Source organism: Oncorhynchus masou, unplaced genomic scaffold (genome assembly GCF_036934945.1).
Source record: "Oncorhynchus masou masou isolate Uvic2021 unplaced genomic scaffold, UVic_Omas_1.1 unplaced_scaffold_2353, whole genome shotgun sequence".
Classification (NCBI taxonomy): domain Eukaryota; kingdom Metazoa; phylum Chordata; class Actinopteri; order Salmoniformes; family Salmonidae; genus Oncorhynchus; species Oncorhynchus masou.
This window is the reverse complement of record NW_027008813.1, coordinates 19,947-43,487: the sequence shown is the minus strand read 5'-3', so window position 1 is coordinate 43,487 and position 23,541 is coordinate 19,947. Positions and strand designations below refer to the sequence as shown.

Here is a 23,541-nt window from a genome sequence, read left to right as displayed (position 1 = left end):
CCAAAGTTGTGGCAAAAGGTTTTGGAGTGGCCATCACAAAGCCCTAACCTCAATACCATAGAAAAATTGTGGGCAGAACTGAAAAAGCTTGTGCGAGCAAGGAGGCCTACAGACCTGACTCAGTTGCACCCGCTCTGTCAGGAAGAATGGGCCAAAATTTACCCAACTTATTGTGGGAAGCTTGTGGAAGGCTACCCGAAACGTTTGACCCAAGTTAAACAATTTTAAGGCAATGCTACCAAATACTAATTGAGTGTATGTAGACTTCTGACCCACTGGGAATGTGATGAAAGAAACAAAATCTGAAATAAATCATTTTCTAAGTCTATTTTTCTGACATTTCACATTCTTTGAAATCTGATCCTAACTACCTAGAATTTCTACTAGGATTAAATTTGAAAAACTGAGTTTAAATGTATTTGGCTAAGGTGTCATTTAAACTTGTAAACAGCAACCTAGCTAGCACTCATTTAGAAAGCTGAACAGCTACCTAGCTAGCACTCATTTAGAAAGCTGAACAGCTACCTAGCTAGCACTCATTTAGAAAGCTGAACAGCTACCTAGCTAGCACTCATTTAGAAAGCTGAACAGCTACCTAGCTAGCACTCATTTAGAAAGCTGAACAGCTACCTAGCTAGGACTCATTTAGAAAGCTGAACAGCTACCTAGCTAGCACTCATTTAGAAAGCTGAACAGCTACCTAGCTAGCACTCATTTAGAAAGCTGAACAGCTACCTAGCTAGCACTCATTTAGAAAGCTGAACAGCTACCTAGCTAGCACTCATTTAGAAAGCTGAACAGCTACAGCTAGCACTCATTTAGAAAGCTGAACAGCTACCTAGCTAGCACTCATTTAGAAAGCTGAACAGCTACCTAGCTAGCACTCATTTAGAAAGCTGAACAGCTGACTCATTTAGAAAGCTGAACAGCTACCTAGCTAGCACTCATTTAGAAAGCTGAACAGCTACCTAGCTAGCACTCATTTAGAAAGCTGAACAGCTACCTAGCTAGCACTTTAGAAAGCTGAACAGCTAACTAGCACTCATTTAGAAAGCTGAACCTAGCTAGCACTCATTTAGAAAGCTGAACAGCTACCTAGCTAGCACTCATTTAGAAAGCTGAACAGCTACCTAGCTAGCACTCATTTAGAAAGCTGAACAGCTACCTAGCTAGCACTCATTTAGAAAGCTGAACAGCTACCTAGCTAGCACTCATTTAGAAAGCTGAACAGCTACCTAGCTAGCACTCATTTAGAAAGCTGAACAGCTACCTAGCTAGGACGCATTTAGAAAGCTGAACAGCTACCTAGCTAGCACTCATTTAGAAAGCTGAACAGCTACCTAGCTTGGACACATTTCGAAAGCATAAGTCCTGCCTTACCTAGTACTCATTTTGAAATCTGAACTACTACCTGGCTAGGACTCATTTAGAAAGCTGAACAGCTACCTAGCTAGGACTCATTTTGAAAGTTGTATCATCTTATCCTTTGAGGCTTTAAACGTGTTCTTACACGATGATTTTGAACATTCAAAGCAACTGGGGAAACGTCCATGGCAGGCATTGTTGTCTCCTTGGCAGAATTGGTTCATGGTGGGTTTTGCCAGCCAGGTTTTGTAGGATGTAGTGATTATGTTCTGCTTTGGGTCTAGGATTGTATTATCCTCCCCTAATCCTAACCTTAACCAATTGTGGGGAAAACTCAATTGACGTTAGGATCAGGTTGCCCCAGTACATCTCTGCATTTGGGCTTGGCCTGGCAAAACTGTTGGCACCAAACATTTTATGACAATAGCATTCTAATTCAGAACTCTGACGAGAAGCAGTTGTCTTTGAACTTTTGGTGCCAACATGGAGGCTTTTAAAATCCTCTCAAAACAAGCTTGCCATGTATTGGCCTGGGTAGGGTGTTGTCTGTTTCTGGTTTAGAATTAGAGCTGTGGTGAAGCAAACGGAGTCACCGGAGAGAAGACTAAATGCTGACTGACTAAATGGCACTGTGAGCCTGTGGTCACCAACATGTTAATTTCCCCACTTGCTCAACTACAGGGTGGAAGAAAAGATGTCAGAACGGCAACGACAATAAAACCAGAAGGAGCTGACGAATCATTTCCTCACATCATGCCTTTCATTGGGGTTTGCCCCTGCAGAATCACCTTCCCTTTTCTAACCATCATGTTTTAGAATTACAGCACTCTACCCTGTGGTTAAGATCAACTAAATTGAATATCTGGGGAAAGGGAGTACAGGAATTCCATTGTAACCTCACTTTGTTGTTACTTGTCAACCTTCCCTATCTCTGCTAGGCTGGTCCTAGATCTGTTATGTGATTTCTGGCCAACTGCTCTGACTAGAAGGCATGACGAAGGGTAGTTGGAGAAGTTAGCTAAAGCACACCCAGATCTGGGACCAGGCTATAGACTCCCCACCTCTCCCTCTAGGCCCTGGACATTTGGGAAAGACGACATCTGGATAGAGGGATGTCGATGGTAGTGGGAACAAAATAGCAGAAAGGGTGTCTCTTGTCTCTCACCCAGGCCTGTCGTTGTCCTCAGCATAACGCTGGGCCAAACTAATGGCAGTTTTTCAGATTCTACCCCTCGTTAGTGCTCCCAAGAATAACCAGAACCTAACTTGTATGGCAGCACACTGACTGACAAGGCCCTTATCAAGATGGACGTCCATCTTGGGTTGTGCTGCGTTCTGAACAAGGGTGTCAAATGTCCTTTCTTTCCTCCATTACTTACCACTGATCTGAAAGGAGGTGACAAACTGACAGGGGAAAACATTATGCTGCAAATCTAGCCTCTCTCCTGTCAGTTTGTGTCAGACCCCAGTAAGACTAGCCTATCCCTCCTGTCAGTTTGTGTCAGACCCCAGTAAGACTAGCCTATCCCTCCTGTCAGTTTGTGTCAGACCCCAGTAAGACTAGCCTATCCCTCCTGTCAGTTTGTGTCAGACCCCAGTAAGACTAGCCTATCCCTCCTGTCAGTTTGTGTCAGACCCCAGTAAGACTAGCCTATCCCTCCTGTCAGTTTGTGTCAGACCCCAGTAAGACTAGCCTATCCCTCCTGTCAGTTTGTGTCAGACCCCAGTAAGACTAGCCTATCCCTCCTGTCAGTTTGTCAGACCCCAGTAAGACTAGCCTATCCCTCCTGTCAGTTTGTGTCAGACCCCAGTAAGACTAGCCTATCCCTCCTGTCAGTTTGTGTCAGACCCCAGTAAGACTAGCCTATCTCTCCTGTCAGTTTGTGTCAGACCCCTAAGATCTATCCCTCCTGTCAGTTTGTGTCAGACCCCAGTAAGACTAGCCTATCCCTCCTGTCAGTTTGTGTCAGACCCCAGTAAGACTAGCCTATCCCTCCTGTCAGTTTGTGTCAGACCCCAGTAAGACTAGCCTATCCCTCCTGTCATCAGACCCCAGTAAGACTAGCCTATCCCTCCTGTCAGTTTGTGTCAGACCCCAGTAAGACTAGCCTATCCCTCCTGTCAGTTTGTGTCAGACCCCAGTAAGACTAGCCTATCCCTCCTGTCAGTTTGTGTCAGACCCCAGTAAGACTAGCCTATCCCTCCTGTCAGTTTGTGTCAGACCCCAGTAAGACTAGCCTATCCCTCCTGTCAGTTTGTGTCAGACCCCAGTAAGACTAGCCTATCCCTCCTGTCAGTTTTGTCAGACCCCAGTAAGACTAGCCTAGAGTTTGTGTCAGACCCCAGTAAGACTAGCCTATCCCTCCTGTCAGTTTGTGTCAGACCCCCTAGCCTATCCCTCCTGTCAGTTTGTGTCAGACCCCAGTAAGACTAGCCTATCCCTCCTGTCAGTTTGTGTCAGACCCCAGTAAGACTAGCCTATCCCTCCTGTCAGTTTGTGTCAGACCCCAGTAAGACTAGCCTATCCCTCCTGTCAGTTTGTGTCAGACCCCAGTAAGACTAGCCTATCCCTCCTGTCAGTTTGTGTCAGACCCCAGTAAGACTAGCCTATCCCTCCTGTCAGTTTGTGTCAGACCCCAGTAAGACTAGCCTATCCCTCCTGTCAGTTTGTGTCAGACCCCAGTAAGACAGTAAGACTAAAGCCTATCCCTCCTGTCAGTTTGTGTCAGACCCCAGTAAGACTAGCCTATCCCTCCTGTCAGTTTGTGTCAGACCCCAGTAAGACTAGCCTATCCCTCCTGTCAGTTTGTGTCAGACCCCAGTAAGACTAGCCTATCCCTCCTGTCAGTTTGTGTCAGACCCCAGTAAGACTAGCCTATCCCTCCTGTCAGTTTGTGTCAGACCCCAGTAAGACTAGCCTATCCCTCCTGTCAGTTTGTGTCAGACCCCAGTAAGACTAGCCTATCTCTCCTGTCAGTTTGTGTCAGACCCCAGTAAGACTAGCTGTCGCTAATGGAGATCTTAATAAATCTAATTAAAATCAAATGAGACACAAGTTTAAACAGTCAATCTGGCCAAATGTAACTTTTTTCTCTGCTCCATCGTATTAGTTCTGCACCACTCAGTCCCTTTCGGATGGTATTACCTTGTTCTGTGCACGCTCTCCTGGAGCTTAATGAAGGATGCATTCAGTCCACATGATATGATTGCTGTTGACTTTGAGCCATCACAGAGATGTAGTTAGGGTCAATATTGACCATTGCCTAGTTTTATGCCATCCATTGCATTTAACAGCGTGTGTTATTGTTTTTCTATTGAGCTGTGCACTTTAAATGAAAGAGCATAAGGGATGAAGCAGTCCATTCTCAACCCCCTGTAACTGACTTCGAATGCAGTAGAATTACAAAAATGTAGTCTGGAGAAGAGCTATGTAGTCCCATTCAGATTCTATATGGCTGAACTCATCAAGTCTAATCGAAATATTACAAGCAGCATGTGTGAAAAAACCTCTGCTCAGTGACTGATGTCCATTCAGGCCTGCAGCACAGTTCCAATACTCTACCCTGCCTGCATCTGAAAACTCTCACAAAGGAGACGAAGAGAAGAGGCTGTTTTTAGATTGTTGGGACAGGGTCCGTGCAGGGATCAATGCAAGAGATTTACAGTGGTACTGTAGGAAAGAAGACTAGGAATCTGTGTTAGAATTGGGAGAGGGCCCAGCATTAGCTGAACAATAGTTATACACTGAGTGTACAAAACATTAGGAACACCTTCCTAATATTGAGTTGCACCCCCTTTTGCCCTCAGAAGAGCCTCAATTTGTCTAGGCATGGACACCACAAGGTGTTGAAAGTGTTCCACAGGGATGCTGGCCCACATGGACATTGCTTCCCACAGTTGTGTCAAGTTGGCTGGATGTCCTTTGGGTGGTGGACCATTCTTGATACACACTGTGAACGTGAAAAACGCAACAGCATTGCAGTTCTTGACACACTCAAACTGGTGCGCCTGGCACCTACTACCATACATTGTTCAAAGGCACTTAAATATTTTGTCTCCTCCCCTTCATCTACACCGATTGTAGTGGATTTAACAAGTAACATCAATAAGGGACCATAGCTTTCACCTGGTCAGTCTATGTCATGGAAAGAGCAGGTGTTCCTAATGTTTTGTATACTCTGTGTGTATGCTTAGTAGGGAAGGAGGCTGTGTTGGGGTGTTTGGACAGTCCAGGGATTACTCTAGAGGTGACTAGCAGCCGTACTGAAGTCTTTTTCAATAGCAACACTCTGCCAGGCTAATCACTTTGGCGTGCCTCGCTAATTTCCCACAACAGACGCTTGTTAACTCGATTAAACCGGCTAGCACGCAGGTCTCGGAATGGAAGCTATGAATTGTGTTTGTGTGTGTTTGTTTGGAACATGAGCTTGGGGAGATTCTATGCAAGGCCTCGATCATGTGTCTCTGTTTGTTGCTACCGTGCTATTGAGTAGTGTTACTTTGCAGTTGAAGTAACCAAGCTATCAAAGGACTGTTTACATAGTAAGAATGGGACCTGCACACTCTGCTCAATTTCTCAAACACACACCTTTGTTGAAGGATAAGTTGTAGGACAGTTGGATCTGTGAGGGATCTTCCTGTGTGTCAGATTTAGATTTCTCTCTGAGATAAAGACCTGTAGTATAGTGTGTTGGTTGGCAGAGCGCTAAAGGTAACATGTCAGCACAAGCCCAGGCATCCTCTCTGGGCTTTGTTATTTACTTCCTCTGGCAATCACCTGGAAAGCTGTAAGGATAATGCACACTGATTTGAATCACCTGTAAAACCCACCTGTGTGTGTGTGTGACAGGGTGGTGAGGGAGAACAGGAGTGATGACTGGGCATCTTCTACTGAAAGGCTAAATGCTGGAAGACATTAGACTACTAATCTTTTGGACATGCTTTACAACAACTCTCTAGAACTCCTGATTTCTTGACAGGCTATCCTAGAATGTCTCCTGCTGTGTCATGTTCTGCCTTGTGTTTTGCTTGGTTGAATGCAGATACAGGCTGGCTCGAAATCCATTAACGCAAAGATAATGGAATTCATTGCCCTTGACAATCAACCGTTCTCTGTCGTGGGTGATGTTGGCTTTCGCGACTGGTCGAGCACCGATACACATGAATATTAAGATGTTACCCTACCGGAGTTACACAGTAATAGCGTCACTGCTATTAGCTCACTACATACTATGGAACGCCGTTTGGGTCTTTGCGTGTCAAGAAAGATACACGTCAAATCACACTTTGACAATAACACTATTTTACGCATTAAATAACAATTTAATTTGACACTTCAAATAACACCGTTCTATTATAGAATGTTGTGTGTTCTGAATTTGCACGTGCAAGCCAAGCGCTACCACTACTATCAGTAGTACTGTCAAAGCTGTACAAAAAAGTCTGCAAACAAACAAACACCGGCCACGAAAGATGCGTTTACAATACCGCGTTGACAATAAATTATTATTTGTTCGACTGCAACTTCTGGGGTAGCTAGCTAGCTTTAGCTTGGTACCTAGCTTTGTCAATACAACCAGCTTGAAAACAATAACCCGTAGAAACTGCAGTCATTTTCACTATTCTTAGCAATGATTTAGGAATCCTTGTGAGTAAGTATTAGCTAGGTAGCCACTTGTTGTTCGCCTATTGAAATTGAACTTCAGTTCATGAAAATAAATAGCTAGCCAGCTTCTTAACCCTGTTGCACAAAGCTAACGTTATAAGCAGCCAGCTAGCTTCATCTGGCTAGTGAGGCTCGACCTGAACGGGTTATGTGTTGTGAAGCTAGCCACAATAAGGACAAGGCACAATAGCGGAATTTGCGGTTGGCCTTCAAAATAGCAGTACTTATTTGAAAGTGATGCAGAAGGTTACAATTGGTGGAGTCATGCCATATTTAGACTAGATAATGTTAAACAAGGTTGGAATGTGAACCAATGAAAAGGGGTATAGATCTACTCGTTGACACCCACAGAACTCAACTGTGAAGAGTTTACGCAAATATTAGTGTTGGAGCTCTTATCGCAGGACTGTGACTGTGTGAAATCACCTCCCCAGTCAGCCTATTGTGTGTGTTCACGTTCATATTGCACGATTGGGGATCAATGAAATGGGGTAACATTCTACTCAATACCCAATATATATTTTTCCCAACGTCCACCTCAGAGTTATCAGACTCAAACATCCACGCAGTATTGTTTATCCTTGGGAATAGTGTTCAATACACATAGGTTAACAATAAATGTGGCTCAATTCACAGTTGTTTCAGAGTCCCGCAATAAGAGCTAAGTTCTCTGGGTGTCACTGAGTAGACTGATACCCCATGTCATTGATCCACAATCCATAGGTAAGGCTGTACAGTGAAATAAGTATGCCCCCAGTGCAATTCTAAAGTATAATACATCCAGTGTGATTTCAACAGATTTTGTTTTGTCAAATGAACAAATTATTGTCTTTAGTTGATTTTCTATAACATTCCAACCTCGTTTAGCATGATCTTTTCAATTATGGCATAAATCTAATATTTGTATTAATTTGCATCACTGTCAATTACTTTTATTTTGAAGGCAAACCCATAGTCCACTATTGTGGCTAATCCTTATTGTGGCTAGCTTCACATAGATGGGTCCGACCACCGTTTATCAAATAAGAACTTAAGTCTTATAAAGTAGGGTTATTTTAGATAATGACACCTAGCTGTATAGTTAGCTCGCTAACGATAGATACTGAAACAGATTTATGTATTTTCTTCTATGTTTTTGGGGAAGAACATTGTTTTCATTCATGAGCTAGCTAGATTTTTTTATGACCAGAACTGTAGGTGCGCGAGACATCTTTACCAGCATCATAGGATACGTATCGATGAATCGTTGTGACATATGAAATACGAGTGATTAGTGTAATCAATGTGTAATAACTATGTAAAACATGTATGAACTCGTTTCATTTTTGTGACGTGCAGTCATATTCAGATTCTGATTGGGCAATAAGCTTATTTGACACGTCAAATAGTGTTATTTAACGTGTATCTTTTTTGACACGCAAAAACCCAAACAGGTTTTACATAGAAATCCTGGTTGAGAATGAAACAACTGAACAACGAAACAGCACAGCAAGTAAGTGAAAGAAATAGGTTTTGATTATGTTTTACTGGTAATGGGGACATACGTAAATGCCAACAAAATAACTTTTTGGTGTGCAGGTGACCTTTACTTAACTAGCCATGTCAGTTAAGAACAAATTCTTATTTACAATGAAGTCCTACACCGACCAAACCCGGACGACGCTGGGCCAATTATATGCCGCCCTATGGGACTCCCAATAACGGCCGAATGTGATACAGCCTGGATTCGAACCAGGAACTGTAGTGACGCCTCTTGCACTGAGATGCAGTGCCTTAGACCGCTGCGTCCATGTGTGTGTGTTAGCTATTTAACTGTACTAGAATGCTTAAAAGGCTGCTAAAATTGTAAATAGCGGTTATCGGTATCAGGTTTTTGGCAAGGAAAATATTGGATATTGGTATCGACCACAAATGCCATATCACTACTCTGTACTGTCTTTTCGGCCCAAATGTCACCCTATTCCTTATGTAGTGCACTACTTTTAACCAGGGCCGTATGGTGCCATTTGGAACACAGCCACTGCATGTTGGCTTGTGGTATGTTTTATTCAAATGAGCCTTTCGCTTTCCTCTCTCCTCCTGGTCCAAATCAGGACCTCTCTCCTCTCTTCCTGGTTCAACCCAGAACCACTCCCTTCTCCTCTCTTTTCTTCCTCTGCTGACTCTGCAGATTGTTAGTTATTGAAGGGGGAAAACTACTGATGAGAGATAATAACTAAATGGTTAGTGGAGTGTTACTGAGTACCTCCGAAGCTACAGCTAGGAAATGAAGCCACACCGCTAGAGGAATCCAGCTAGTTGTTCATCTTATCGTCTGTGTGTCTCAGATGTGTTGTAGTTGAAGGAAACATGGTTGAATTAATTGTTGGCAAACCAGACAGCGCTAATGGCTGAAAAGCAGATGTTTAAATCTGTCGATGACTGGAACAGTAGTCGACCACAACATGTGTGCAATATACACCAGAAACACTCTCTTTAGGCTCGTAAAGATATTTAGACTCTAGACTAAACCAGGAGTAGAATCTTCAGATGAGATTCTTTGATGTCTCTGATTTAGATGAGCAGTTGAGGAAATCTGTTGTCTGTGACATCTGTGGGATCGCAGTTCTTTGGAATTTGGGGGTTTTGTCTCTCCCAGCTGAGTATGCAGATGCACTAAACCAATAGTGTTGGAGTCAATTCAATTCCAACTCACAGAAATGCACTCTGGGCAGTGTTCCGTGTATGAATCAAATTTCAAATAATTTCCTACAGAGATACGAAAGGGCGTTGATCCAACTGCTGTCCAGCATACTTTTCTATAGCTACAGCCATAGAGTTGGATAGGAGGCTCACTTGGCCCAAATCCCGTCATGGAAGCAGCCATTGCAGAGAGAGGCTCTTTCATCTTTATGGCTACAGCCAACTGCATTCACCACCCAGTATGCTGTCTCCAGTATGCTGTCTCCAGTATGCTGTCTCTATACATAAGATCTATTGAACTTTAGACTGTCTCTTTCAGCTTGTCTAATAATAGCCAATGGCTGCTGCTGCATGACAATACGTCTGGTGTCACAATGAAGTCATCTGGGCTGTGTCCCAAATGGCACCCTATTCCCTATATGACTGTGGCTCAGTTAAAAGTAGTGCACTACATAGGGAGTAGGGTGCCATTTGGGACACACACTAAAAGTAATCTGGTGTCGCAATGCTGCTGAAGGGTACACATCCGTATCCCTTCAGAGACTCAATTTCATGGCTATTGTGAGGCTGCCATAGGTGTGAGGAGAGGATAGGCGGGCAGGGAAATCACTTTGGACAGACCACACTCGAGCACAAAGAGGCCAGCTACGCCTGCATAATTAGACCATCTCCGCTGCTTGCCATGCAAAGCTACTTTCTTTCTGTCACGGATTAAACATAGCCGGTGCCTCTTCTCCTCCTTCTACCCTCCCTCCTCTTCTCCTCTCCTCTGTCCTGTACTACCTGGAACTCCTCTCCTCCTTTCCTCTCCTCTGTCCTGTACTGCCTGGAACTCCTCTCCTCCTTTCCTCTCCTCTATCCTGTGTTCTACTGCCGGGGACTCCTCTCCTCTGTCATGTGTTCTTCTGCCTGGGACTCCTCTCCTCCTTTCCTCTCCTCTATCCTGTGTTCTACTGCCGGGGACTCCTCTCCTCCTTTCTTCTCCTCTATCCTGTGTTCTACTGCCTGGGACTCCTCTCCTCCTTTCTTCTCCTCTATCCTGTGTTCTACTGCCTGGGACTCCTCTCCTCCTTTCCTCTCCTCTGTCCTGTGTTCTTCTGCCTGGGATTCCTCTCCTCTGTCCTGTGTTCTACTGCCTGGGACTCCTCTCCTCCTTTCCTCTCCTCTGTCCTGTGTTCTACTGCCTGGGACTCCTCTCCTCCTTTCATCTCCTCTGTCCTGTGTTCTACTGCCTGGGACTCCTCTCCTCCTTTCATCTCCTCTGTCCTGTGTTCTACTGCCTGGGACTCCTCTCTCCCTCCTTTCATCTCCTCTGTCCTGTGTTCTACTGCCTGGGACTCCTCTCCTCCTTTCCTCTCCTCTGTCCTGTGTTCTACTGCCTGGGACTCCTCTCCTCCTTTCCTCTCCTCTGTCCTGTGTTCTACTGCCTGGGACTCCTCTCCTCCTTTCCTCTCCTCTGTCCTGTGTTCAACTGCCTGGGACTCCTCTCCTCCTTTCCTCTCCTCTGTCCTGTGTTCTACTGCCTGAGACTCCTCTCCTTGTCCCCTTTTGTTCATCTATCCACCCTACTATGGTCCCGAACACCACTCCTCTTTTTTACCCTTCTGCCCATTTTCTTTACTCTTACTCTTTACTCTTGTCAGCTCCCCTCTCTGTCTCTCCCCTCTCTGTCTCTCTCCCCTCTGGCTGGTCAGCTCCCCTCTCTGTCTCTCCCCTCTCTCTCTCCCCTCTGGCTGGTCAGCTCCCCTCTCTGTCTCTCCCCTCTCTCTCCCTCTACCCTCTGGCTGGTCAGCTCCCCTCTCTCTCCCTCTCCCCTCTGGCTGGTCAGCTCCCCTCTCTCTCCCTCTGCCCTCTGGCTGGTCAGCTCCCCTCTCTAGTTGTAGACAGGGCAGCTGATGGATGGTAGCTATCTCTCTGCAGCAGGGGTGTGTGTTGACAGCGAGAGCCGGTAATGTCACTGGACCATAATCGAACATTGCACCTCTGAGCTGAAATATACCAGAACTGGCCAACTAGAATTAAGCACCATTTAGACACAGATACACGCAAGCTGTCTCTCTCACATGCACACACAACAGACACACACAATATACACAGACACACACATTCACACACACACATGCACACACAACATACACACACAAATCATAGAACAATAAAAGTCATCAATAAAACAATAGTACATAAAGCCTTTTTATTGTACTTTTAAAGATGGAAGGGGAACATCAGCAGGTCTGGTGCTGCGCTCCTTTATCATGGACCAGTGATGTGAGTGGCTCGTCCCAGACTATACCAAACCTGTCACACTGGTGGCAGCAATAGACTAGGTTACAGCCCTGTGGGATTCAACTGGTGGCAGCAATAGACTAGGTTACAGCCCTGTGGGATAAAAACTGGTGGCAGCAATAGACTGGGTTACAGCCCTGTGGGATTCAACTGGTGGCAGCAATAGACTAGGTTACGGCCCTGTGGGATTCAACTGGTGGCAGCAATAGACTAGGTTACGGCCCTGTGGGATTCAACTGGTGGCAGCAATAGACTAGGTTACAGCCCTGTGAGATTCAACTGGTGGCAGCAATAGATTAGGTTACGGCCCTGTGGGATTCAACTGGTGGCAGCAATAGACTAGGTTACAGCCCTGTGAGATTCAACTGGTGGCAGCAATAGACTAGGTTACAGCCCTGTGGGATAAAAACTGGTGGCAGCAATAGACTGGGTTACAGCCCTGTGGGATTCAACTGGTGGCAGCAATAGACTAGGTTACGGCCCTGTGGGATTCAACTGGTGGCAGCAATAGACTAGGTTACGGTCCTGTGGGATTCAACTGGTGGCAGCAATAGACTAGGTTACAGCCCTGTGAGATTCAACTGGTGGCAGCAATAGATTAGGTTACGGCCCTGTGGGATTCAACTGGTGGCAGCAATAGACTAGGTTACAGCCCTGTGAGATTCAACTGGTGGCAGCAATAGACTAGGTTACGGCCCTGTGAGATTCAACTGGTGGCAGCAATAGACTAGGTTACAGCCCTGTGGGATTCAACTGGTGGCAGCAATAGACTAGGTTACGGCCCTGTGAGATTCAACTGGTGGCAGCAATAGACTGGGTTACGGCCCTGTGAGATTCAACTGGTGGCAGCAATAGACTAGGTTAGGTTACAGCCCTGTTGGGATTCAACTGGTGGCAGCAATAGACTAGGTTACGGCCCTGTGGGATTCAACTGGTGGCAGCAATAGACTAGGTTACGGCCCTGTGGGATTGAACTGGTGGCAGCAATAGACTAGGTTACGGCCCTGTGAGATTCAACTGGTGGCAGCAATAGACTAGGTTACGGCCCTGTGGGATTCAACTGGTGGCAGCAATAGACTAGGTTACAGCCCTGTGGGATTCATCTGGTGGCAGCAATAGACTAGGTTACGGCCCTGTGGGATTCATCTGGTGGCAGCAATAGACTAGGTTACGGCCCTGTGGGATTCAACTGGTGGCAGCAATAGACTAGGTTACGGCCCTGTGGGATTCAACTGGTGGCAGCAATAGACTAGGTTAGGCCCTAGGTTTGGGATTCATCTGGTGGCAGCAATAGACTAGGTTACGGCCCTGTGGGATTCATCTGGTGGCAGCAATAGACTAGGTTACGGCCCTGTGGGATTCAACTGGTGGCAGCAATAGACTGGGTTACGGCCCTGTGGGATTCAACTGGTGGCAGCAATAGACTAGGTTACGGCCCTGTGGGATTCAACTGGTGGCAGCAATAGACTAGGTTACGGCCCTGTGGGATTCAACTGGTGGCAGCAATAGACTGGGTTACGGCCCTGTGGGATTCAACTGGTGGCAGCAATAGACTGGGTTACGGCCCTGTGGGATTCAACTGGTGGCAGCAATAGACTAGGTTACAGCCCTGTGAGATTCATCTGGTGGCAGCAATAGACTAGGTTACGGTCCTGTGGGATTCAACTGGTGGCAGCAATAGACAGCCCTGTGGATTACTGGTGGCAGCCCTAGGTTACGGCCCTGGGATTCAACTGGTGGCAGCAATAGACTAGGTTACGGCCCTGTGGGATTCAACTGGTGGCAGCACGGCCCTGTGGATCTGGTGGCAGACTACGGCCCTGTGGATTCAACTGGTGGCAGCAATAGACTGGGTTACGGCCCTGTGGGATTCATCTGGTGGCAGCAATAGACTGGCAGCAATAGAGGTTACGGCCCTGTGAGATTCAACTGGTGGCAGCAATAGACTAGGTTAGGATTACTGGTGGCAGCAATAGACTAGGCCCTGTGGGATTCAACAGCCCTGTGGATTCAATCTGGCAGCAATAGACTAGGTTACGGGTGGCAGCAATAGACTAGGTTACGGTCCTGTGGGATTCAACTGGTGGCAGCAATAGACTAGGTTACGGCCCTGTGGGATTCAACTGGTGGCAGCAATAGACTGGGTTACGGCCCTGTGGGATTCAACTGGTGGCAGCAATAGACTGGGTTACGGCCCTGTGAGATTCTCTGACTGCTTCCGTAATGACACCCTATTCCCTACATTCCCTGTCCCCCCAACTAATGCTAATGACTTAATAATACCTGCATGTTGCCTCGGGCCTGAGTTTTTCCAGTCACATTCCTGCCCCTGATGGTTGCTGATCAGAGGAGCATATATTTCCCTCTGAGTTGCATTCCAACAGCCTTTCACATTCCAACACCTGAGAAGTTTTCTGTACGCCAACCTGGCTCTATTCTCACCCTTTAATGGTGATTTCAGACAACCTGTCCCTTGTAATATTCGTTATGAATAGATGGTGTCTGCCGTTGGTGTTTCCCTTGGCCATGCTGTATGTTCATCACAGATTTGACTGGCTTTCAGTTTACCCACGACTCCAGAGGAAGCCAGCGCTAGCCAGCGCTAGCCCCGACATGAGCCAGACTGGAACCGTCACTTACCCAGCCAGTGTCCCAAATGGCACACTATTCCCTATGCAGCTCACTACTTTTGACCGGGGTCCCATATGGTTCTGGTCAAAAGTAATGCACTACATGGGGACAGGGTGCCATTTTGGACACCGCCCCAGAGTGCATATCTCCTCCCATTACTCTGCCGGGTTCTGCCGTCCAGACGTAATGTGTTGATTTAGGCCCAAGTTGCACGGTCCAAGGAAGACAATTGTATCACCTGTCTCCGAATGCAATCGCTCCACAATGACTACTTGTTTGTTCAGGGGGGATATTTAGTCCCACTGCGATAGTGTTGTCCTCTTGTAATGGACTTGACAGCACTGTTTGTTTTCCCTCTGCTCTGTTTGTAGTGGCGTCCATATTGACTTAATGGAGGCGAGGAGATAAAGAGTTAGCAGGGAGGGAAGATGAGACGGTGGCATGACTCATTCTACATTTACAACACTGAGCTGTCATCTTAATGTGTCCAGATATGATACGACACTGAGCTGTCATCTTAATGTGTCCAGATATGATACAACACTGAGCTGTCATCTTAATGTGTCCAGATATGATACAACACTGAGCTGTCATCTTAATGTGTCCAGATATGATACAACACTGAGCTGTCATCTTAATGTGTCCAGATATGATACAACACTGAGCTGTCATCTTAATGTGTCCAGATATGATACGACACTGAGCTGTCATCTTAATGTGTCCAGATATGATACAACACTGAGCTGTCATCTTAATGTGTCCAGATATGATACAACACTGAGCTGTCATCTTAATGTGTCCAGATATGATACGACACTGAGCTGTCATCTTAATGTGTCCAGATATGATACGACACTGAGCTGTCATCTTAATGTGTCCAGATATGATATGACACTGAGCTGTCATCTTAATGTGTCCAGATATGATACGACACTGAGCTGTCATCTTAATGTGTCCAGATATGTTACGACACTGAGCTGTCATCTTAATGTGTCCAGATATGATACGACACTGAGCTGTCATCTTAATGTGTCCAGATATGATACAACACTGAGCTGTCATCTTAATGTGTCCAGATATGATACAACACTGAGCTGTCATCTTAATGTGTCCAGATATGATACGACACTGAGCTGTCATCTTAATGTGTCCAGATATGATACGACACTGAGCTGTCATCTTAATGTGTCCAGATATGATACGACACTGAGCTGTCATCTTAATGTGTCCAGATATGATACAACACTGAGCTGTCATCTTAATGTGTCCAGATATGATACGACACTGAGCTGTCATCTTAATGTGTCCAGATATGATCTCCTCCTGATTAAGTGCCTGAAGAGACGGGTGTATATTGGGGAACCTTTTGTCTTCTGTTCCCGAGCCGTCTATTCCGATGCCTCTGCTCTTCCACCAGTTGCTGTGATTACAACAGATTACTACAATCAGACCTGGGTTCAACTAGTATTTGATGTATTTCAAATGCTTTTAGTGTTTGATCTAGCATGCCTGGAGTGCCAGATGGGCTGGGTTTGCACCATTCCATTGGTTACATGTGAACTCAATCAAGCACAGATTTTTGAAGTGTTTGAACACAGAAGGTCTGAATACAATAGGTTGTTAAAACCTGGCATAAAACACATGGTATGCTTTTCAGCGCTTAGTTTCTGTCCATCACTGAGCTTGGGGTTCTCCACCTTCTTCACAAAAGCTCTGCTTGATGTGGTTGTGTGTGACACAAGACTTAAAACTCACAGCGATAATTTACCTTTATATTTTTCTTCCTTTTATTTCTTAATGAGCCATTCAGGGTGATTAGATGAAAGTGTGCTGATGTGAGGATTGTGAGCGGTGTGTTATGGAGGCTTAATGAATGTGAAAAATCATTCTAATGAGTCTTAACTGCTGAAGGAGGCATGGAAGACAAAAGTCAGGTCGTTAGAGGTGGTAATGATGGGGAAGCCATGGGAGAGAGGGAGGTCAACATCCTGCCTGGCTGCCTGGCTGCAGTGTTGATGTCTACTGCCTCACAGCTGGGCACTCAGAACAATCTGACTTGGCCTACCTGCTGGGGTACGTCTCAGTACTCTGAAGTGGCTCCTTCTAATCTTCCTCTTTTCATTTGGCCACCTCTCAGAGCAAAGGAGAGCAGATCTTCATTTGGCCACCTCTCAGAACAAAGGAGAGGAGATCTTCATTTGGCCAACCTCTCAGAGCAAAGGAGAGCAGATCTTCATTTGGCCACCTCTCAGAGCAAAGGAGAGCAGATCTTCATTTGGCCACCTCTCAGAGCAAAGGAGAGGGGATCTTCATTTGGCCACCTCTCAGAACAAAGGAGAAGAGCTCTTCATTTGGCCACCTCTCAGAACAAAGGAGAGCAGATCTTCATTTGGCCACCTCTCAGAACAAAGGAGAGGGGATCTTCATTTGGCCACCTCTCAGAGCAAAGGAGAGGGGATCTTCATTTGGCCACCTCTCAGAACAAAGGAGAAGAGCTCTTCATTTGGCCACCTCTCAGAACAAAGGAGAGGGGATCTTCATTTGGCCACCTCTCAGAACAAAGGAGAGGGGATCTTCATTTGGCCACCTCTCAGAACAAAGGAGAGGGGATCTTCATTTGGCCACCTCTCAGAACAAAGGAGAAGAGCTCTTCATTTGGCCACCTCTCAGAACAAAGGAGAGGGGATCTTCATTTGGCCACCTCTCAGAACAAAGGAGAGGGGATCTTCATTTGGCCACCTCTCAGAGCAAAGGAGAGGGGATTTTCATTTGGCCACCTCTCAGAACAAAGGAGAAGAGCTCTTCATTTGGCCACCTCTCAGAACAAAGGAGAGGGGATCTTCATTTGGCCACCTCTCAGAACAAAGGAGAGGGGATCTTCATTTGGCCACCTCTCAGAACAAAGGAGAGGGGATCTTCATTTGGCCACCTCTCAGAACAAAGGAGAGAGGATTTTCATTTGGCCACCTCTCAGAACAAAGGAGAGGGGATCTTCATTTGGCCACCTCTCAGAACAAAGGAGAGGGGATCTTCATTTGGCCACCTCTCAGAACAAAGGAGAAGAGATCCTCTCCATGTCACTGACTTCTCCAATGTATGGAAGGAGATGATGGGAAGGAGAGATGGAGAGGAAGCCACTTTATAATATAAAGATGCACCCGCTGGTTTGGTGTCCAAAGAGGGCTATTTGCCAGTCACTTCTCAGAACCAGTGAAACATGGACACGTGTAGAGGTTGACGACTGCAACAATCTTTTTCCTAGATCTTATTTTATATGCTCATTAAATACATGTGTGTAAGGCTGCCATGTCATAGCCCCCTTGGTTCTGATGTAATAGCCTACCTGACCCCTCACACTCTAAAGCTTGGGGTTTGCTCAAGATTTCCATTGATCAGACTGCTTGATTTTATGGTTGGCCACGTTCCAACTCCTCCTAGGTGCAGGAAGGCAGGGGCAGAGCCCATGGAAAAGCAAAGAGACTTATTCAGTGAGTTCTTGTGACCAGCCGTACTTACACTAGTTAGGTATCGCTTTTCTAAAACTATCAGGCCTGGCCTCTATACCGATCCTGTCCGATTCTGTGTATTGCCTTTCCCCCAAGGGACTGGGTTTGTGGCTGCATTCCAGAGCCGTCCTTCTCAAAATTGGAGGCCTTTTTCTGAGCGGTGTCTGTCTTTCGCAAATAGACCTCTGAAGACTCCCTTCATTGGATTGGTCAACAACACAGACCCTTCCTTCTTGGCCACGCTTGAGTCGCTGCCAACAGGGGCCTCAGCAGCTGTCCCACAGTTTACTCACACGGCCCCCTGTGATTGGGGGAACATTAGGTTTGTAAAGCCTCAACAGGTTTGCAGTCAACACTCATGGAACCGTCGAGGCTTACCCGCTCCCTGGTCAATATGAGGGCTCTGGAAGCTCGGAGCTCACCTCCAGAAGGCATTCCTTGAGCCTGTTCTAATTTGCACTTTGCATTAGCAGCAGGACGTCTGATAAAAATAACATCTCTGTTGGGCTGCAGGAGTTTACATTCATGTAGACATCCACCTTAAATCCTCAGTGGAGCAGTATACAAGTACAGGCAGTGGAGAGGGGTCAACAGGGGTCAACTGGGATCAAGCTGTGTTGTGCAACTTGTTTTTTGCTATTTTCACATTTTAGAGGGCAGAATGTTTTCTGTCCTAGAGCGCGCTCTGTATGCGTTGTGCTTTTATACACTCCCACACAGGGCCTAGTCTATATAATGCATGTGTTCTATTGTGCCATATTGTGTTTATTTGATGTAACCTCAGCCGTTGTCTCCCTCTCTTCTCTCCCCAGATGCAGCAGCTGTTCTACGAGAACTACGAGCCCAACAAGAAGGGATACATCCGCGACCTCCACAATAGCAAGATCCACCGGGCCATCACCCTGCACCCCAACAAGAACCCGCCCTACCAGTACCGCCTGCACAGCTACATGCTCAGCCGCAAGATCGCCCAGCTCCGCCACCGCACCGTCCAGCTCCACCGTGAGATCGTCCAGATGTGCCGCTACGGGGCGGCCGAGCCCAGCCGAGAGGACCTGCAGTTGGGCATGCCTCCATCCTTCATGAGGTTCCACCCTCGGCTCCGCGAGGAGGTCCTGGAGTGGGAGTTCCTGACGGGCAAGTACCTGTTCTCCTCGTCTGACGGCCAACCCCCCCGCCGGGGAATGGACTCCTCCCAGCATCTGGCCCTGGATGACATCATCATGCAGGTGATGGAGATGATTAACGCCAACGCCAAGACGCGGGGACGAGTGATCGACTTCAAGGAGATCCAGTACGGCTACCGGCGGGTCAACCCCATGTACGGGGCGGAGTACGTGCTGGACCTGTTGCTCCTCTACAAGAAGCACAAAGGGAAGACCATGACGGTGCCGGTGAGGAGACATGCCTACCTCCAGCAGACCTTCAGCCAGATCCAGTTCAGAGAGGAAGAGGAGATGGACGACAAGGCTCTCGCCAGCAGCATCAACCAGGACTCTGACTCCCTGTCCTTCCTCTCCAACTCCCTCAAGATGTTTGTGCCCTTCAAGCTGTCCAGCTCTAGCCAGGACCAGAAGGAGCCGAAGGAGCCTAAGGTCAACATACTGGTGCCGCTATCCGGACGCTACGACATCTTTGTCCGCTTCATGACCAATTTAGAACGGGTGTGCCTGATCCCCAACCAGAACGTCAAGCTGCTCATCCTCCTCTTCAGCACCGACAACAACACAGAGCGGGTCAAGCAGGTGGAGCTGATGAGGGAGTACCACATCAAGTACCCCCGTGCCGAGATGGAGATCCAGCCCGTGTCGGGCTCCTTCTCCCGGGCCTTGGCTCTGGAGGTGGGCTCGGCCCACTTCTCCAACGACTCGCTACTCTTCTATTGCGACGTGGACCTGCTCTTCACAACAGACTTCCTCAAGAGGTGCCGGAGTAACACGGTCCTGGGGGAGCAGACCTACTTCCCCATCATCTTCAGTCAGTACGACCCCAAGGTGGTTTACGCCGGTAAGGTGCCCAGTGAGAACCACTATGTGTTCACCGCCAAGACGGGTCTGTGGCGTCACTACGGCTTCGGCATTGTCTGTGTTTACAAGGGCGACCTGGTCGGGGCCGGGGGCTTTGACACCTCCATCCAAGGGTGGGGTTTGGAGGACGTGGACCTCTTTAACAAGTTTGTCCAATCAGGGATCCGGTTGTTCCGGAGCACGGACCCGGGGATCATACACGTTCACCATCCAGTAGTGTGCGACCCCAACCTGGAGCCCAACCAGTACAAGATGTGCCTGGGCTCCAAAGCCTCGTCGCACGGCTCGACACAGCAGCTGGCTGAACTGTGGCTCGAGAAGAACGACCACGGCTTCCGGAAGGTCGGGAGCTCAAATAACGAATCCCTCAGGACAGCGTGAGAAAGCACTCCGGCCAGGACTGACGAAAGCAGTATGTGGAGTTTCCCAGGCCTGGGTGTCTTTCCCTCTTCCCATTTGTCTTAGCAGCATTTTTAACTACCTAATTTATTTTTTACAGAAACAAAAAAGACTTGGATATATTTTGGAAATCTGCTTTTTTTAAAGAAAACACGTGAACGTTGAACTGACTGAGACAAAACTGTAGAAGATGTTTTCATTAAAGCTGAAAAATAAAGCATCTTGATGAATATTCCTTTGGATGAGCCTACCATAACTCTGGACGCAAGAACAACGTGCTCTGATGTCTTATTCTACCAGTATAGTAATAAAGACCATTCTGTGTTATTTGTACAGTAACCTTGTCTCCAGGTTGTTGCACATAAAAGCCTGGGATTTCAACAATTCAAAGTTTGCCTTAGTGGGAGTGACCATAGATTTCTATGGCAGTGACCTACTGAGTCAAGTACCTGTCATCATTTAATTTGAGCAAATCACACAACTGTGAGGCGTGTTATGGGAGATGATTGGTTGGTAGATTAAGCCAATGCGCCAGGAGTTTCTCACAGTCATTCTGTATTGACTAACGAAGGCCAAGTTTGATGCGTTGGTCCACCAGACTCTTCCCATTTGGGCGAAAGTGTCTGGGAACTACATGATGTATAAAGAGAGTATGGGAGGGATGTGGTGATATTCGGGGTTATATTATGTGTACCTCAGTGATGTGCATGTACAAGCTCTTTAAAAGGTGTAGCGCTTGTCTTGTGTGTGGAGAAGATGGATGTTGTCATCTTCACAGACCAGCAGTGCTCTAAATGGAACTGTACTCTTGATTGTGAATGTTTACAGGAGGTTGATATGAACAAACATTTCATCATTGAAGAAGGTTGACTTAGATGAAAAGCAATTTGAATTAAGACTAAAGGACCATTTTGATTCCTTTTGATTTGTTTATAATACAGAATAACACTGTTGTTTTTTTTCAATTGATTTTAGATTTTCTTTTTATTTACTTCTGTGAACACAACTGCTGGATTTAATATCTGCAATTCATCCTCCGCTGTCTAATTTATTGAATTTGCAGTCTCCATTCTCTGTTACCTGACTGTTGGAATATGTATATTAGAAAAATTGTATACCCATCTGTTGTTGGATTGTTGTTTTTCCATTTTCCTTTTGTTTTTGTTTCTCTCTCAAACTCATCTGATTACCAAAGAGTTTTTGCACAGTGTTGTTTAGGTGTTGTGTGTCATGTTGTTTTCTAGGAGGTGCAGACACAAACATGACATGTACTGTAGATGAAGAGGTATAGTGAGTGAGGAAGCACCGTCCTGGCGCCAGCTCTTTGCTCTCATGAGGAATCTAAGGCCTATATCAAACTAGTCATCCAGATTTAGGAACAAAGGAAGGGGAAGGTCAGGGAATGCTGTGCTCCTTCATAGAACTGGAAGGAATTCTAAATCATTTCAGAACCCTTGGAGTAAATTCCAGAACCTTCTCAGCACCCATTGGTACAATGAATTAGAATAGAACTCTTAGAATTAAATCTGATTTTATACTGAACAAAAATATAAATGCAATAATTTCAAAGATTTTACTGAGTTACAATTCATATGAGGAAATCAGTCAATTTTAATTAATTAATGAATCTACGGATTTCACATGACTGGGAATACAGATGTGTTGGTCAAAGACACCTTAAAAGAAATGGGCCTCACAATGGTCCTCAGGATCTCGCCACGATATTTCTGTGCATTCAAATTGCCATCGATAAAATGCAATTGTGCTTGTTGTCCGTAGCTTATGCCTGTCCATACCATAATCCCATCGCCACCATGGGGCACTCTGTTCATAATGTTGACATCAGCAAACCGTTCGCACACATGATGCCATACAAGTGGTCTGCGGTTGTGAGGCCGGTTTGACGTACTGCCAAATTCTCTAAAACGATGTTGGAGTCGGCTTATGGCAACAGTCAGCATGCCAACTGCATGTTCCCCAAAACTTGGGATATCTGTGGCATTGTGTTGTGTGATAAAACTGCACATTATAGAGTGGCCTTTTATTGTCCCCAGCACAAGGTACACATGTGTAATGATCCTGCTGTTTAATCAGCTTCTTGACATGCCACACCTGTCAGGTGGGTGGATTATCTGGAAAAGGAGAAATGCTCACTAACAGGGAAGTAACCTTTTTGTGAGTATGGAACATTTCTGGGATATTTTATTTCAGTTCATGAAACATGGAACCAACACTTTACATGTTGCGTTTCTATTTCTGTTCAGTGTAGAACTCTGAGAATGAATTATAATTCTATGAATTATCTGGTCCCTGTCCATACAGCTGTCTATTTAGGAGAATGTCTTCTGTGCAGCAGCACTCCCCTGGTTTAAGGGTCTCCTCTACTCCACACAGTCTTTAGGCCCAGGAGAGGACGGGGTCAGCTACACTTGGAGCAGGAGGGACAACTGTGCTCTACCATAATAGTCTTGGTTTTCTGGGGATTTTTAATATTTCTGTTGTTCATTCAGCCCTATCCAACTGGGAAAGGTTTTATATTTAAGAAATAAAATGAAAAATGTTTATCAAAAATGCTTTTGTTGTGGTGGTGTACTTGTTTTAGATAGGCATTCATTGACCATGTGGCCATTTTAAATGATGACCGTTGCATTTTACAGGCAAGACATGTCAAGACATAACAATAGTAGTACCAACTTTGGTGATGACTGTCAAAGCTTGAATGGGACAAATTACAGTAGGATCCATAAATGTACCCTGGTCCCAGATCTGTATATTCTATCATGTCAACTCCTTGACAATGAGTTGGCATGATGGCATAAACTGATCTGGGACCAGGCTACCATAAATGGGCCTGGACAAGAGATTTGCTCAGCATAAGTGTTTGCCTATTATTTTCAAAATCATATGTACAACATCTGAATAGTCATATGATAACCCCGGTGTATTCAATTCCCAGCCTGGCTTCATAACATCATGGCCA

At 46.1% G+C, this 23,541-nt stretch overlaps 1 protein-coding gene across 1 annotated transcript; it reads left to right on the top strand.

Annotated features, from left to right (window-relative positions):
• Nucleotides 1-18,057: 18,057 nt before the first annotated feature.
• LOC135533389 (chondroitin sulfate synthase 1-like) lies at nt 18,058-23,134 on the top strand. The gene has a single exon (XM_064960731.1). The coding sequence runs from the start codon at nt 18,948-18,950 to the stop codon at nt 20,541-20,543; it is 1,596 nt and encodes a 531-aa protein (XP_064816803.1). The 5' UTR covers nt 18,058-18,947; the 3' UTR covers nt 20,544-23,134.
• The last annotated feature ends 407 nt before the right edge of the window (nt 23,135-23,541 follow it).

What these genes read in the sequence shown, in the direction of transcription:
- LOC135533389 (XM_064960731.1), top strand. Translation starts at nt 18,948, where the DNA reads ATGCAGCAGCTGTTCTACGAGAACTACGAGCCCAACAAGAAGGGATAC.